This window comes from Trichosurus vulpecula, chromosome 4 (assembly GCF_011100635.1).
Source record: "Trichosurus vulpecula isolate mTriVul1 chromosome 4, mTriVul1.pri, whole genome shotgun sequence".
NCBI lineage: Eukaryota > Metazoa > Chordata > Mammalia > Diprotodontia > Phalangeridae > Trichosurus > Trichosurus vulpecula.
In genome coordinates, this window is record NC_050576.1 from 110,126,396 (window position 1) to 110,143,894 (window position 17,499).

At 43.9% G+C, this 17,499-nt stretch overlaps 1 protein-coding gene across 1 annotated transcript in view; it reads right to left on the reverse strand.

The window, feature by feature from the left end:
* The window catches only part of PLXNA2 (plexin A2), a 330,148-nt gene that overhangs the window by 186,585 nt on the left and 126,064 nt on the right, over positions 1-17,499 (reverse strand). Inside the window, exon 4 of the mRNA XM_036756742.1 lies at positions 3,061-3,195. Within this exon, the coding sequence (XP_036612637.1) occupies positions 3,061-3,195 (135 nt within the window). The remainder of the gene's footprint in view (positions 1-3,060; positions 3,196-17,499) is intronic.

The window sequence follows — 17,499 nt, forward strand, 5'->3', positions numbered from 1 at the left end:
CAGAGGCTTTGCTACTTATTACTTATTACCTGTGTGACCCTGGGAAAGTCACTGTCTCTCTTTTGCCTCAGTTTCCTCATCTGTAGTATGAGGTAGTTAGGATTGATGTCCTCTAATGTTCCTTCTAATTCTAAATTCATGATGCTATGAATTGAATGAATGTATATATGATTTTCTTTTTTTACCATTCTCAAGTGTATTTGTATTTTAAAAATAACCAGAGTGAAATAAAATGAAAGGAATTCATCACCAGCATTGGGTATAGGAGTTGTAACAGGTCCATAGGTAAGTTATTTTGGGGATAGGCTGACTTTCCTGGTGACCTTCAAATTGTGCCATAGATATGATCCATTTACATGGAAAATCAACTCTGACTCTAAATTCAGAATCTGCAAAGTTTGGCAAGCTTGGGTGTGCAGGCCATCACCCACCTGGGACCAGTTCTGCTCCAGAGAAAGGGCCACATGAAAGTGATAAAAGGAATAAGAGGAGCCAAGTGGATCTTCACACTGCCTGCATGTGTCTCACATATGGTGTGTGCCGTCTGCTCCAAGGCAATGTTTAAGTTAAAATTCCCTCTCTGTTCTCTGGATGCGCCACATCCCTGTCTAGTTCTCCTGTGTTCCTTCTCACCCATCAGTTTACACTTGACTCAGGTCCTCCCGATCTGGAATGTGGGAGAGCTGGGGACATTCTAACAGCTCAGGGAAAGGCAGGAGAGGTAGAGGGATACCAGAAATCTTGGCAGACTCAGTTTGGAAGTGTCAACTCGGAGTCAACCCACGGCCCTTTTCTGGCATGTTCTGCTATCTTGTCAGGGACCCCAAATTTAGAGACGTGGGTTCACCACCAAGTCCCCTTCAAGGGAAACAACAGGGTGTGAGGGAAACGCACTGGGCTGAGAGCTAGGAGAGCCTTGTTCTAATGCGTGGTTCTCCATTTAAGCAGCTGTGGGACCAGCAACAAGTTACCTTCTCTGGGATTCAGTTTGGATTAGATGACATTGAAGGTCTCTGCCAGCATTAAAATCCTAAGTCCCTTATAAAACCATGGGGCCCTGCTGGGAACAGCCATGTTTGCATCTTTTAAATTTGGCCTCAGACACTTATTAGTTCTGTGACCTTGGGTAAGTCACTTAACTCTGTTTGCCTCAGTTTCCTCATCTGTCAAATGAGCTGGAGAAGGAAATGGCAAACCACTCCAGTATCTTTGCCAAGAAAACCCCAAATGTGGTCATGAAGAGTTGAACATGACTGAACAACCAACAAAACTACCTGGGACCATGCTGTGTGAATATTGGTTGAATGAAGACAATTTTGTCCCTTCTTTCATTTTCTTAAGTTAATTTTACTTAATTTTAGAAAATTTCCCTCTCCCTACCATCAGTCACATATGATCCTGGAGAACACTATGGCCAGCCTTTCCCCCTTCCCCTTCCCCTTTTCAAAAGTTTCTCCTATATTTGGCTAGGAATAGACAAAAGCTTTTAGATTCTCTGGTCATGGAAGATCAGAACTAGCATATTCCAGTCCTTACCATCTAACTGGAGTATGAATGCTTCATCAGGACACGTAGGAAACTGAGGCACAGATTAGTGGCTAGTATGATACAGTAAGAAAGAGCAGTGACTTTGAAGTCAAAGGACCCAGATTCAAATCCCACTTTTAGTACCTGTGTGACCTCAGGTAAATCACTTAATCCCTCTGGGCTTCTTTTCCTCATCTATAATAAGGAGATTGGATTGGGGAGACCCTGAAATTACTTCTATCTTTAGCTCTAGATCTAGTTTCAGGATGCTAGGTGGTGCTGGATTTGCAATCAGGAAGATGAGAGTTCAATCCAGCCTCAGACCCTTACCAGCTGTGTGACCCTGGGCAAGTCATTAACCTCTGTCTGCCTCAACAAAATGAAGACAATAATAGTACCTACCTCCTGGGGTTGTTGTCGAAGACAAAATAAGACAATATTGTAAGGCAATTTGCAAACCTTAAAGCAGTGTTTAAATGCTAGATGTTATTAGGTCTATGATCCTGTATACAAATTTAATGCCATGAGATTCCCTTAAAGCCTCACAGCAGACTGTATATGCCCAAGCTCCCCCTCTCCCAGGCATGATCTCACCTCTCACAGCTGGCTGAGTTTCATCTGGTCTATGCAAGTGTGAGCTAAGATGTAGATTTCTTCTCTCCCTCCTGATTCCTCGCTTGGGTTGGTCCCTTACAAGATTGGTCCAAGCACCAAGGCCTGGATTATTTACACCTTGTTGGCTCCCTAGAGCAGCAGACTCTGCTGGCCCACAGGTCATAAATCTACCTCCTAATCACACCAAGATGCTCTGTGCAGTCTGGCCTGTTCTTGTGGGGCAGTTTATCATATTCAGAGACACGGAGCTGCGGCTGGGGCAGCAGGCATTCAGGAAGTAGCTGGCCCCCAAATGTCTCTCTCTAATTCCCTTTGAAAGACCAAGAGTGAACAGGAGAGAAGAGCCAGGCGGTAGTCTTGTGGGCAGAGGACTTGTTGCAGTTCTGAAAACTATGGAACACCTATGTGACTGTGCATCTGAAACTCTACTTCATTATCCATAAAATGTGGATACTCACAGAGAAAGCTTGGCATGTTGGATATAAAGTCAGTTTGGGAGTTAGGAAGACCCAGGTCCAAGCCCTGTCTCTCGTAGATATGAACTGTGTGGCCACAGCCTAGCCAGCTAACCTCTGAGCACCCTAGGTAACTCTCTAATAGTCTAAGTTTATAGATGAATTGCCGATATTCATGAATGGAGGGGATTCCAGCACTGGAAGTACCTCATGCTGATGACATCATAGGTTCTTCCCTCAAAACTCCCCACCTAGCAGGGTTGCTATAAGGGAAGTGTTTTAGAAACCTTAAAATACTATAGAAATAGGAGTTAGTATTATGATTACTAAAACCCAGAGTGGGTTCAGGCTTTCTTCTGGATTTCCAAGTGGGGAAGTCCAATGATCTCAGTGAACAAACCACAAGCTCTGCCCAGGGGCTCCCATCATCACTTCTGGGTAGCCTCAGGATGTCAGCACTCACCTGTCTCTCCGACATGACGTACAGGTAATGCTGGTCAATGGAGAAGGCCATGTCCCGGAGGATGGGGCTCCCATCTTTGAGAATGGAGACCATTTCATATTGAACCCCTCCGTGGGGAGGGCCATCTGCCCGAATCTGAAAGAGAATCAGAGGTGTCCTCAGTATCTCCATAAAGCCTTCTCCCATAGCAACTCGTTTGTGCTTCTCACGAGGTCCATTTTGTTTAACCCTAACTCCCCCTGCAAGACTCTACAGGGACCAAGCCTGTTTCACCTTCGTACCTCCTAGCACTTAGCATAATGTCTTTGCATGCATCAGACTTTAACAAATCTTGGTTAAATTGAACTGAGTTGAGTTGAATTTACTCTTAACCCCCTTTGAAGGGGAAACCATTAACTGCTCTCCCTGAGTGTTACACTACCCCACCCACCCCACCCTACCCAAAAGAAGACTAGGAAATTACTAAGTATTCCTTGGTACAGAGGAGGAGCACTAGGTCTGGACTCAAAGGTCCAGGGTTCAAATATTGGTTCTGCTACTTGTAATTTGCATGAGCTTGTGCAGTTTACTCCTCTCTGGGACTCAGTCTCCCTATTTTAAAAATGAGTGAGTGGACAATTCCTATGACTTCTCAGGCAGGCTACTAGGAGGTGGGGAGAGATGAATGCTTTTAGCTCCAGTTTCGTCATCTACAAAATGTGGATAATAAAAGCATCTCCCTCACAGGGTTGTTGTGAGGATCAAACGAGATTACATGTGTAAAGTGCTTTATAATAACCCTTAAGGCAAACCTGTAAATGCTGGCTCTTGTGGGTGTGTCCCTGAGATGGGACTGGCCCAAGGGGCACCATGGTGGTCCTGCTTTCTACAAGTCTGTGTTTGCTGGACATGCGAATCTGATCCCTCTAGCCACGGAGGCGTGTTCGTATGTTCCCTACAGCTATGCCTTAGCCAGCATGCACAATGCATATATTTATGCCTGTCTGCCTGCCTGGGCATGTTGGCTGCAAGATGGTGACATTCAGGGGGCATTGCTATATTTGGAAGGGAAATGAGGCCAGCTCCTGGAACTCAACGGGAGAGAGAGGGAGGCAGGTTTCCATGTTGGTGGTCATTCAGGCAGTATGATTTAAGGAGGCTGGGGAAGGTCCTAGTTCCACCCCAAAGTATCTCCCTGACTCAGGCCTGTCACCAACGCCTGAAATTCCATCATTAGATATTCATTCCTTTGGGTAAAGGCACTGACCCTTGTAAAAATACAAATAGCCTGGAGACATGTTCATCCATTATCAGTCGGTAGCAAGTTAGTTTATTAGCTCCTTTCAATTCTGAAGGCTGGATGAGAGCTGAGAGCAGAAAGCAGTTTTTGATAGAAAGAGATATCACCCATAAAGCACAGAGATCTGACTGCTTGGGGAGGGCACAGTCCAGTCTGACTCTCACCTACCCTTCTAGGATTTCTGCATGTTACTCCCCTTCATACATTCTACTTTCCAGGTAAATTGGCCCACTTACCCTTCTCCATGCACGACATTTCAACTTCTATCTCCTTTCCTCTGCTGAGACTGCTATTGTCCCCACCTTCACCTTAGAGAATCCCTAGCTTCTTTCTAAGCTCGGTTCATGGGGTGCATTCTACAGGAGGTCTTTCCAGATTCTCCTTCCCCCATCCCGTTACCTTGTGGAGTATAGCTGAATATACTTGTGTGTACCTGTTCCCCCTCCCCCCACTGAAAGGAAACTCCCTGAGAATCAGAAGTTTCTTTGCTTTTCCTTTGCATCTCAAGCACTTAGCCCTGTGCCTGGCCCATAGTAATCACTCAATCGATAAACTTTATTAAGTGCTTGCTACTGGCTGGGCATGGGCATAAACATTGGAGATACAAAAAGAAGCAAAAGATAATCCCTACCTTCACGGAGCTTATAAGCCAACATGCAAATAAATATATTCAAAGCAAACTGTATACGGGATAACTAGAAAACAATTAAAAGAGGGAAGGCATTGGTTGGAGCTTAATAAATGCTTGGTGAATAAAGAAATGAATGGAGTGGTTTTGTAGCAGGGACCTAGGTAGCTAGATAGAAGCCCAGACTCCTAGTGTGGGAGGTTTGTGAAACAGGAAGTTGAAAAGAAATAAGCATATATTAAGTGCCTACTATGGGCCAGGCAGTGTGCTAAGGATACAAAAAGAGGTAAAAGACAATCTCTGTTCTCAAGGAGTCCATGGTTAAATGGAGGAGACAACATGTAAAAAACTATGTGCAAAGAAGAAACATATAGGCTAAATTATAGGTAATCAACAGAGGGAATGGGCCTGAAATCAGGAACAGTCATCTTCCAGAGTTCAAATGTGGCCTCAGACACTTACTAGCTGTGTGACCCTGGGCAAGTCATTTAATCCTGTTTGCCTCAGTTCCTCATCTGTCAGATGAGTTGGAGAAGGAAATGGCAAACCACTCCAGTATCTTTGCCAAGAAAACCCCACATGGGGTCATGAAGAGTTAGACATGACTGAAAATGACTGAAGAACAACAAAACAACAGAGGGGAGGCAATAGCCAGGAAACCTTGAATACTCTCTCTTTCTCCTCCACCAACACAAGTCCTGTATATCCTTTGAGGTGCAGCTCAAATCACACACTGCTCATCCCTGAAGCCCTCTGTCTCAGACTACTTCAGTCCACACTTATCACTTATCCCCCTTACCTGAACTACTGTTTGTAACATACATTCTGGGTGCTTAATTATATTCAATTCGGTACATCATTATATATTGTCTTGCTACATAGAGGTAAGTCTGATCACCCTGCAAAAGACTGTGCAAGGTCCTTGTATCATGCTCACATTTGGGAAGGATATTGGCAAGCTGAAGAGAGACCAAGCCGGGAGATCTTGCCATATGAAGGAACTAGGGATGTTTAATTAGGAAAAGGGCAGACTAAAGCCAAGATGGCAGTGGGGTGAGGATCATCACATCTCCCTTCAAGTAGCTGAAGCTCTGTTGTTTCTCCTGTTGGAATGTACACTTCTTGAGGGCAGGGCTGCTTTTGTCTTCCTTCAGCCTCCTTCAGTCTTAGCACAATGCCCATTCCATACTAAGGTCTTAAGAAATGCTTGTTTATTTGGGGCAGCCAGACGGTACAGTGGACAAGCACAGGAAGACTTCAAGGCCTAGAACCAGGGAGAGTTCAAATCCTACCTTAGGCAAACACCACTTTTTGATCTTAGGCCAGTCTCTTTACCACTGTTTGCCTCAGTTTCTTCATCTGTAAAAGGGGGAAAATAACGGCACCCACCTCTCCAGGTTGTTGTGAGCGCCAAATGAGATAATGATCCTAAAGTGTTAGCACGGCGCCTGGCTGTCGTAAGTGCTGGAGAAATGTTAGCTCTTATTACGTTATCATTACTGCTGTTGCTATTATTTATTGATCGACTGTCATGGAGAAGAGGATTGAGCCTCATTCTGCTTGGCACCGGAGGATAGAAGCTGAAGAAGCACAGGACAGAGCCTGCCTTGATGAAAGAAGAAACATTTTAACAGCAATGCCCAAGGGAGGAAGGTTTTATTTTCTTTTATTTTTTGTGAGGCACTGGGTGCCCTTTCCTTGGAAGTCTTTGAACAAAGGCCGGATAACTATTTGATGAGGAGGCCATAGAGGGATCCTTGTTAGGGCACAGACTGGATCAGATATGGCTTCTGAGGCCCCTTCCAATGGAGAGATTCTGGGAATCAGGGATGTCAGGAGTGTCTATTTCCTGTGTGGGCCACTCAATTCCTACTATAGAATTCAACAAATACTTTTGCAATAGAACTGAATTGCAAACCAAACAACTCAGGCATCTTAGCCTCGGTGCCATAGTCAACATGAGGCTGCCAAGTATTTCTCTTGTATGATTTTAATATTAGGTTCTTTTTTACATCTACTGTGTGGGACTGTTGCCGTGGGGAAAGTGCCTTTGGAATCTTAAAGAGCTATGGAGATTTGAGTGATTATTATTATTAATTCTATTACTGCTGTTTCCACCTGTCCCCTTTGGTGTCTCTCCTGACCGGCATCCAGGGCCTCCTCTTCTGCCACCCCCCTGCCCCTACCCCCAACCCCAATGTGAGGGAAGATGAACAGAGGCCACAGGGGTGGGGTTTCTGGCTGGGATTACTGCAGGACTGGGGGAGGGAGATCAGTCCTGTGGGCCACATTCCTCTATTCTGTCTAGAATTTGCACACTTGCCAGAGAAACACGATAAGGGCACAGCTGGCGCCCGTTTGGAGGACAGCTGTGGGCTGTGGGCTCAGGGCCAGGGAGGGGGAGGTGAGGTCCCAGTCCCTGCAACTTTCAGGGACAGAGATACCAGGGGCCCCCAGCTCTCTGCTCCCTTCCTTTCCTGTGACCACTTGTGATTCAATCTTCCAGCGGAAGTGGGTGGATGTGGGGGTACAGGCACTGTCCACCTCTATTATCTTAGCCCTGGCAGCATTGAGGGGCCCTGGACCTAGGGCTGGGTGGAATGGCAGACCTCAGGGGTACAACACCAAACCCACTTCTGTTCCGGTTTTCCCCTGTTGCTCTCCAGTTCTGTACTTTCCTCTTCCTCCCCTCCTCTTCAAGCCTCACTCTCTCCTCCGCTTTCCAACCTGATGTTTAAAGCAGTTGCCTTGACAACTGCTGCTGAAATCTCTCCTTCCAATATTTGGGGGTGGGGGGAGGAAGGTCATTTGTTTTCCTTTCCCATGCTGGGATCAGGGAGATCTTTAGTTTTTGAATCATGGGATCATTGATTTAGAGCTAGGAGGGACCTCAGTGGTCACCTGGCCAAATCCCTCTGATTCTACAGAGGAAGAAACTGAGGCCCAGATTGGACAGGACTTGAACCCAGGTCCTCCGATCTCAAAGCCAGTGCTCTTTCTACAGTATCACGTTGTATCTTTTTGCTTTGAATCCTAACAGAGGCTGAGGCATCTTCCCTCACCTCCTGAGGACTAATTCCATCCCGCCTCTACCTCCAAATACAAGTGTTCTCTGACAGCAGACAGGTCGAGATTAAGCATAAATGACTTTGAACTTTCATGGAAGAGACAGATCCAGGCACACCTGTTAAAAAGAGGTGTCCTTAAAAATCCTGACAAAGACTTGGGTCCTTGATCACTGACCGAGTAGCCCCTTCTGTAGTAACTAAAAGGAGATTGGGAAGACTGGGAGTTCAGGGTCTTGGCTGGCTCTGCTATGTACATCGCTGTTCTCTGACTCAGTTTTCCTGCTCCTTAAAATAGGGAGATTGGTTGCTGCATTGCATCAAAGATATAGAGGTATAGGAGACCTTGGAAGGCTTCAAATCTAATCCCCTCACTTTAGAGATGAGGAATTCGAGCTCCCATCCAGATCTCCCTCATCAGGGTTGCAAATTAACCCACTGTGGGTAAGAACAGCCCTCTCTGCACATCTGGGACTTGACCTGGATGACAGAGCCAGGCCCCAGAAGGAAGAATCCAAAGGCAGGGCTCTTGAAGGGCTAACTCTCCAGGCCAGAGTTGGGGGATGCAGGCAGAAAATCAGGTGAGAGGCAATGGTGTAAACTAACTGGGCTGAAGGGCGCAAGTTTTCCGAACTCCTGGCAGATTCCAAACCAACTATTAAAGTTTCATTTTTTAAAATGAATCAGAAAATAATTCAGTGATTAAAAACAGCAAACAAACAAAAGAACTATGTGAACCAGTGCAAAATGAGCCCGAATTAAGCTGAAAAGTTATTTGGTTCAGGTTCCCGGTAAAGAGAGCAAAGTCAAACCAAGAAGTTTCTTTCTCCTCCTCCTCCATCATGACACTGAGCCCAAGCTTACGCAACAATTCCCAACCCCCAGCCTTGGGGTCACCCAAAGCAGTTGAAATAGGGATTGGATTCTGAGCAGAAGACTGCCCCAAAAGACACCTTTTCAAGATGAAATCCGATGAGGTAGTATTTGCAAAGGGCTTAGCACAGTGCCTGGCGCATAGTAGGGGCTTGTCCTCATTTTCCCTTTTCCCTTTCTCCATTCTTGTGACTCTCTCTGGGCCGTATAGCAGAGTGGGGAGAACCTGGGTCTGGGATTCTGTGACTCTTCTCCTGACTCTGCCCCTTAGGGTCTGGGCCCTACCCATGCCATGCTTCATAGGCAGCCGTTGTGTATTACAAAACACATTAGGGTTTGAGTCAGAAGAACTGGGTTTGAATACCAACTCTGCCAACTAACAGCTATGTGACCTTGGGCAAATCACGTAACCTCTCTGAGCCACAGTTTATTCATCTGGAAAATGGATACAATATTTGTATTACCTATGCCGTGTTTGGGAAGTCAAATGGGATGAGTGAATACAAAGTGCTATAGGGACTGGAGTGTTTTCAATAGTATATGGGACTACCAGATGAGGAAACTCCCTCCACCAATGTAATTTATAGTCTCAGAGTTGCCTAGGGCACAAAGGGGTCAAGTGGTTTTTTTTCCAGGTCACACGGCCAATAAGTGTCAGATGTAGGACTTGAACCCAGATCTTTCTTACTCTAAAGCCAGCTCTTTATCTACTATACATATTGCTTTTCAAAAAGCTATCTAAACATCTATTATTCCTGTTATTATTAAGCAAGTCAGTTTCTAAGAGCCTAATGTTTCCTTATATGCCAGGAAAGATAATACTGCTCATTTTCTGTCATTGGTGAGTCTGGAATCTAGAAGAGCTGAGTTCAAATCTGGCCTCAGACACTTACTAGCTGTGTGACCCTGGGCAAGTCACTTAACTTTGTTTGCCTCAGTTTCCCCATTTGTATAATGGGGATACTAATAGTACCAACCTCCCAGGGTTGTTATGAGGATCAGGTGAGGTAATAATTGGAAAGTGCTTAGCACAGTGCTTGGCACCTAGGAAGAGCTATATAAGTATTAGCTATTATGATTATTATCTGCTGGAGTCATATAATGCTAGAAGGACAAGTGAGCGTAGAGATCATCCCTTTATTTGACAGCTGAAGAAATGCATCCCCAGGGAGGTGAACCTTGGCCAAGGTCAAGGACTCTAAGGCCAGGCCCCTTGTCTTTTCACCATATATCAGGGCTGTGAAGTAGTAGAAAGAACACTTCAGGTTAGGAAGAAAAACACTTGGCTTATTCAGAAGAAGAGTTTCTTGTAAATTCAAGCAGATTTTCAAAAGAAGAAATAGGAACTATCCATAACTATATGAAAAAATTCTATAGAAATGTAAACTAAAACAACTCTGAGGTATCATCGTAAATTGGCAAAGATGGCAAAAGACAGAAAGGATCAATATTGGAGAAGGTATGGAAAGACAAACTAATAAATTTTTGGTGGGCCTGGGAGTTGGCCCAACTATTCCAAAAGTCAATTTGGAATCCTGGGGGGAAAAAGTTATTAAACTGTACATATCCTTTGACCCAGAGATCCCATTAGTGAGCATAGAACCCAAAGAAGCCAGGGTACAGAAAGGAAGGTACAATATTTACCAAAATATTCATAGTGGAACCATTAGTAATAGCAAAAGGCTATAAACAAAATGTGTGACCACAGATTGGGGAATGATTGAAGAAACTGTGGTGCATTTATTGTCCTTTAAGGAACTGCAAACATTAGGAATTCAAAGAAACAGGAGAAGCCTTCTATGAACTGATGCAGGGTGAAGAAAGTAGGAAAAGGGGAACAATATACCCGATGACCACAATAATATAAATCAAGAAAACACTAAAAACAAATTAAATGCAGTGACTTATCTTAGTTCCAGATAACTGATATCTAAATGTCCCTTTCCTTTCTGTACAGGAATGGTAGACTGTCCCATGGCCACCAGTCTTTCCTCTTTGTATTATGAGGAGGTTCATTAGATAGTCTGAAGTCTTTTCCCAATTTAGATCTATGACATTATGGTCTTTCAAAAGCCCTGCTAAGGCCCACTTTAAGATAAGTTACTTTAATATACAGGGGTAGCTAGGTGGAACAGGGAATAGAGCACTGGGCTTGGAAACAGAAAGACTCATCTTCGTGAGTTCAAATCTAGCCTCAGACACTTACTAGCTGTGTGACCCAGGGCAAGTCACTTAAACTGTTTGTCTCAGTTTCCTCATCTGTAAATGAGCTGGAGAAAGAAATGGCAGACCACTCCAGTACCTTTGCCAAGAGAACCCCAAATGGGGTCATGAAGAGTTGGACCTAACTGAAACAACTGAACAACAACAACACTTCAATATATTAAGGACTCCTGCCACCCCTATAGATGATAGTCTTTCTATAAAGTATAAGATATTATGAGAGAGTTGTCTGAGGCTTAGAGAGGTCAACTGACTTTCTTGTAGTCACACAGCTGGCAAGCACCAGAGTCAGTGTTTAAACATAGGTTTTTGTGGCAGATCCAGTTACTGTATATACTGTGCTTAACTGCTTTGGTATTGGCTAAGGATAGACAAACAATGTTGTTCTTTGTTAATACTCCAGTATCTATAGGAGATTCACAACTAATTCAGTTAATCAGAAATTTTTGAGCACCTACTATGTTCCAGACACTATTCTAGGCTCTGTAGATACAAAGACAAAAGTATAATAGTTGCCCTCCATGAGCTATTGGGGAAGCAACAAAGACAGTGATAAATACATACAAAATGGACAAAGAGTCAATACAAAGGAGTCTGGGGGAAGGAACTAATAACCAGGGTGAATAACGAAATCAGTGGTATTACCTGAGCTGTGTGTGCTGTGAAGGAAGCTAGGAATTTTATGAAGTGGAGGTGTAGAGGAAGAACATTTAAGGTCGAAACCAGCTTGGACAAAAACATGGAAAAAGAAGACAGAATGTCAAATATGGGGAATAGCAAATAGGTCATTTTGGCTGGAACATGAAAAGTGTGTTGGGGACTAATGCTGATTAGTCTGGAAAGAGGCTGGAGCCAAGGGCTTTAGATACCAGACAAAAGAGGTTGTATTTTATTCTAGAGGCCAAAGGGATCCATGGAAGCTTCTAGAATAGGGGAGTAACATCTCACCTGTGCTTTAGTAACATTACTTTGGCAGTTAGGAGGAGGATGAATTGGAGAGAGGAGATATTTGAGGCAGGAAGACCAGTGAGGACACTACCAAAATAGTCCAGGAAAGACATGATAAGGACTTAAACTAGGGAGGAGGCTGTTTAAGTAGAAAGAAGAAGACAGATACAAGAGATATTCTAAAGGTAGAATGAACAGAACTTGGGAACTAATAGAATATGGAAGATGAAGGGGAGTGAAGAGTCAAGGTTGACTCTATAGTTTCAATCTAAGTGACTAGAAGGAAGGTAGAATCCTCAACAGAAACTGAGAAGTTAGGAAAAAGGTATATTTTGGCAAGGAGGTAAGTTCTGTTTTGGACTTGTTGAGTTTGAGTATGAGGAGTATTGGTGGAGATGGCCAGCATATGGTTGATGATTTGGGGTTGATCATCAGATACACGATAAGGACAGGATATTTAGATTTGAGAGTCAACTGAATGGAGGTGATAATTGCACACAATAGGAACTTATGAGATCACTAAGAGGGAGCATAGAGAGAAGAGAAGATGGGCTAAAGAAGCCTGGGGTTCATTCAGGGGGATGATGATCTATCAAAGAAGACTGAGGAATGGTCAGACAGGTAGGAGAACAAGGAGAGAGAAGCATCATGAAAACCCAGGAGGAGAGAACATCTGGCAGGGTTAAGAGCTCCAGAGAGGACAAAAAAGTTTGAAGATTGAGAAATGGCTGAATAGACTGACCAAAGCCACATCTCTGTTCTCAATGATGTTTCTCCCTGTGGATGGGGGCCACACGTGTGTCTCCTCAACTAACAATTGCAATAGGCTTGAAAACCTCAATTTGGCAAAAATCTGCAGGGAGGCAGAAGATTCAGTTTGCCAGGGAGCTGGCCTTGGAGCCAAATCATTAGGAGAGCAATCCAAGTCTGATTTACCATCCTGTCCTCTGTGTGGGAGGTTCCCCCATTGAAATGAGAGTGAAATAGTAATCCTATTAGTCCCTTTCCTTTAAATCACAGCTACGTCTATGCAGAAATTAATGACAGTCTCTTTACAAGCACATCCAATTCAAATCAGCATATCCAATTAACTCGCTTACCTGCAGGCCCCTTGAAACTCCTTTTTCTTGTGCGTCAATTCCTTTTTCTATTTAGCCCTAAATTATGGCAGCGCTTACTTGGGCTCTGACACTTTAATATTACTTTTTCTTCCCCAGCGCTGCTGAGGAACAGCAAGCATCGGGCATCACACTGGGGAATGGTAAGCGCTGGGATTCTGAGGTTCCATCTCAGGGATGACCATATGGAATCACGGGGGGAAAACTGAATTGGGAGACCTTAGCATGGACTCTGAGAAGAAAGGTTTTTCCTGGGATAGGAAGTCAGCAGGGACCCTCACTGTGAGGATTTTACTTCTTTATACATATTATCCTCTTCTATCCAATGAGGTAACAATACCTGCCCTACCTACCTTACAGGATTCTTGAGAACATCAAGTAAGACCACAGAGAGGAAAGTACTTTGAACATTAGAAAGCGCTAGACAAATGCATTTATATAGACAACGTATAGTATAAAGCACTAGACGTTTCATTCATTAAGTTTTAAAATGTGCTTTATATATGTTATCTTATCTAATCCTCAAAACAATCCTAGTCATTTAACCCTCTGAGCCTCAATTTGAAAATTGAGGCTCAGAGGGTTAAATGACTTGCCTAGCTAGTAAGTGTCAGAAGCAGGATCTGCCCCCACATCTCCCCTGACTTTAAGCCTAGAGATCTTTTTACTACGCTACTATACCTCCCTAAACATGATCAGGAATAGGATTCGATTTAGAGATGGCAGTAGCCTTATGGCTCACCTAGCTCAAACCTTTCACTTTACAGGTGGGGAAATTGAGGCCCACGGAGGAAAAGTTATAATAATAAGTAGCATCCATATACATATATGTATAAATATATACACATATATACATATATGTATACAGGGTGTTCCTAAAGTCTGGACACATAGGCAAAAATGCATGTTTTCAAGAAATGAAATGATTGAAATTTTCGACCACATTTTATTTAATTGGAATATTAACAAATAACATCTTTAACATGATTTCCATCATTTGTGGTGCAAAGGTTGATGCACTTTGCAAGATTCACGTGAATTTGATGCAATAACTCAATAACTCCACATTGCCGTCAATTTTAGCACATTCACTCTTGGAATACGAATATAAAATCATGTGATATTATTGGAAGTTGAAGATGTTATTTGTTAATATTCCAATTAAATAAAATGCGGTCGAATTTCAATCATTTCATTTCTTGAAAACATGAATTTTTGCCTATGTGTCCAGACTTTAGGAACACCCTATATATGTATATATATATATATATATATATATATATATATATATATATATATATATATATAGTGTGTGTATATATGTATACACACACACACACACACATAATCTTTAAGCTTTGAAGTATATTGTCTCACTTGATCCTCACAACTGTTCTTTGAAGGAAATGCTATTTTTATCCCCATTTTCCTACTGAGTAGACTGAGGCACAGAGACTATAAATGACTTACTCAAGATAACACGACACCTAAGGAAAACAGCCGGACTTGAAATCCAGGCCCTTTGACTGACTCCAGAGCTAGAACTTCTCCCCAACACTGCCTCGGTGTTCGGAGGACTGAAACACTTGGTGTTGAATTCAGAGCAGAAAGGATTTAGCATCAAGCCTCCCCATTAACATTTTTGGTTTTCCTGGGGAAGGCGCTGCTACTATTCTGTCCTCTTTGAACTCCCCTTTGAACTCTGCACTTGACAGGGTACTGTGCTTGTTTGTGTGAATGTATTTGCATGTTGAACCTGGGGAAAGGTAGGGAAGCTGTGGCGTGTTGTTCTGACTAAGCTGGAGAGGAAGGTAGGGAGGTTCTGTGTCTGTAGTTGTGCATTTAGGGGAGGAAAGGCGAGAGACAAAAGAGAAGAGAGGAGAGAAGAAAGAGGAAAGAATAGAAAAAGGGGAAGGGGAAGGGAGAGAGCAAGAAAGAGAGCAAAAGAAAAGAAGAGAGAGAGGGAGACAGAGAGCTAGAGAGAGGAAGAGTGGGAGAGAGAGAAAGAGAAGGGGTGGGGGGATTCAAGCTTCAGTTTATTTCTGTACAGCTTCATGACCCGAATTATTTATAGATTGAAGTCTTTGGTAAATTCAATCTCAGAAATACATCTTCCCTCCATCCTGCAAACACACACACACACACACACACACACACACACACACACACACACACACACAGCAGCAGCAGCAGCAGCAGCAGCAGCAGCAGCAGCAACTTCGATGCTCTCCTCCTCCCCAACCTCTGAGCTGTGGAAATGTTAACTAAACGTTCAAAGGCACAACCCAGCAGGCTGAAGCTCCCTGGAGGATGACTGGGAGCCTGGCTCTAAATGCCTGGATAATTGGAGGGGAAAGAAGGAGGCAGCTCAAACTTCTCCTGTCTGTTGTACTGAGCCAGAAGGGTAGAGGGAGAGGGGATGAATGACTAGGGGTCTTGTCCATTGAGAGACCGGAGACCTCTTCTAAGATTTGCAAATTCATCTTCCCTTCCTCTCATCCCCTTTCCCTCCCCCAGACCTGCTACCCAGGTACCTTTTAGCACTTGTCCCAAATGAGCTGTCAATCACCAGGGCTTTGGCACTGGAAGGAAGGATGTGTATTGAAGATTGACATTTCCATCCAGGCACAATTATATCAGGTTACTTGAATGTTAAGGACCTGCCTAGGGTCCTCAGCTAGGGTGTGGTTGGCACAAGTACTCGTGATCAGAGAGGGTCGGGGATGTCAAAAGACATTTTAAAAAGGGGTAAAGTGACAAGGAGGGCATTTCCTCTTGGGGTGTGTGTGTGTGTGTGTCTGTGCGTTTGTCTGTGTGTGTGTCTGTGCATTTGTTTGTTTATGAGTGGAAAAAGGAGAGAAAAATGCCCCTAAAGCCTACCCTTTACTGTCTAGGCTGAATAAAGCAAGTCACCCTGATAAAGGCTCTTCAGAATACAAACTGAATAACTCAGATCCTATCAGCTGGGCGGCTTTCTGGGTAGAGTTGGGGATAGTGTGTGGCTATTTCTCTTTACGTATTAGCAACAAGTCTTAGAGTCATATGAGCCAGATTTAGTTTTTGGTTCTGAGTGAGCTGAGGGATCCCAGGCAAATGACTCAACAAATCTGAGTTTCAATTTCCTCATCTATAAGACGGGAATAATATTGCATTTTTCAGTGTTTTTGTGAGGACAGTACTTTGTAAACCGAAAATGACTACATAACCTATTATTGATAATGTGGTTGAAACACATTACAGAGGAGGAAAATGGTCTAGAGAAGAATCTAAGCAATATCAAAGAAATGTATAAACCAAAGATAGGTCGTGGGTTGGTCACAGAGTAAAATGGGGAGAGGGGAGAGAGCTAACTGATGGACATCCCATACGCTGGTATCCACACAACGTCAAGAAGTTTAGAAGATCTCCAGCATGTTGAGTCAACCCTCCCTCTGGTGGATTAATGGGACAACATGAACATGGGCAAGAGTTGCACAGGATGGACAGCTTCAACGGAGGGATGCTCAAATTGATGAGATCACAGATCCATTGCCTTACTGAAGGAGTGGACTATGGGCAAGTTCTTTCAATGGCTACTTTCTCTCCTGTCCTCCTGGGAGGGGAAACCTTGTTGGATCCTTAGTCCATGTTGATGCTGGACACTTGGCATGTTTAATAAATCCCTTTTTCAATCCAATTCCAAATATTTAAGAACTAAAAAGATGGACAGATAAAACATTCTTACTATGTACCAGTCACAGACATTCCGGCCACTGCCCAATCCATAGCACTCTCTTCCCCCACAGTAAGATGAGAAGGGACACTATGAGCCACTGAGCAGAAAAAGAATCACCTGCTTTCTGGCTCTATCTTTGGTGGGGAGACTTTTGTCAGCCCTTAGGAAGAAGAAGATGACTAGATGCCACAGGAGGCAAATGACTAGATGGTTCAGGATGCCAGAGTTGGTCTTAAGAAGAAGCACAGGTATAAACCCAGCCCTGGTTTCCTGTCCCTGCTTCACCTCTGGCTGCCAGCAGGGCAGGGCAGGAGGCGAAGGGAGTAAGATGGAGTTGCCAGAGGCAGGGGAAGCTCTTGATTGTTCTGGGAAATCATGAGACAAACACAGCAAGAGACAGAAGAGGCATTAAGCAGCCTCAGATGAAATCAAATCACGCAGGCAGCAAAAGCAATATTTCACTTGGAGGCTAGGGGAGTGGGGAGGGGGAGCGCTTGGGGGAGGGTGGAAGGAATTAATAAAGAATGATGAGGAGCTTCTGCCAAACTCCTATCTCTGTTTACTCTCTACGCTCTGGGAGTGGCAGAGGG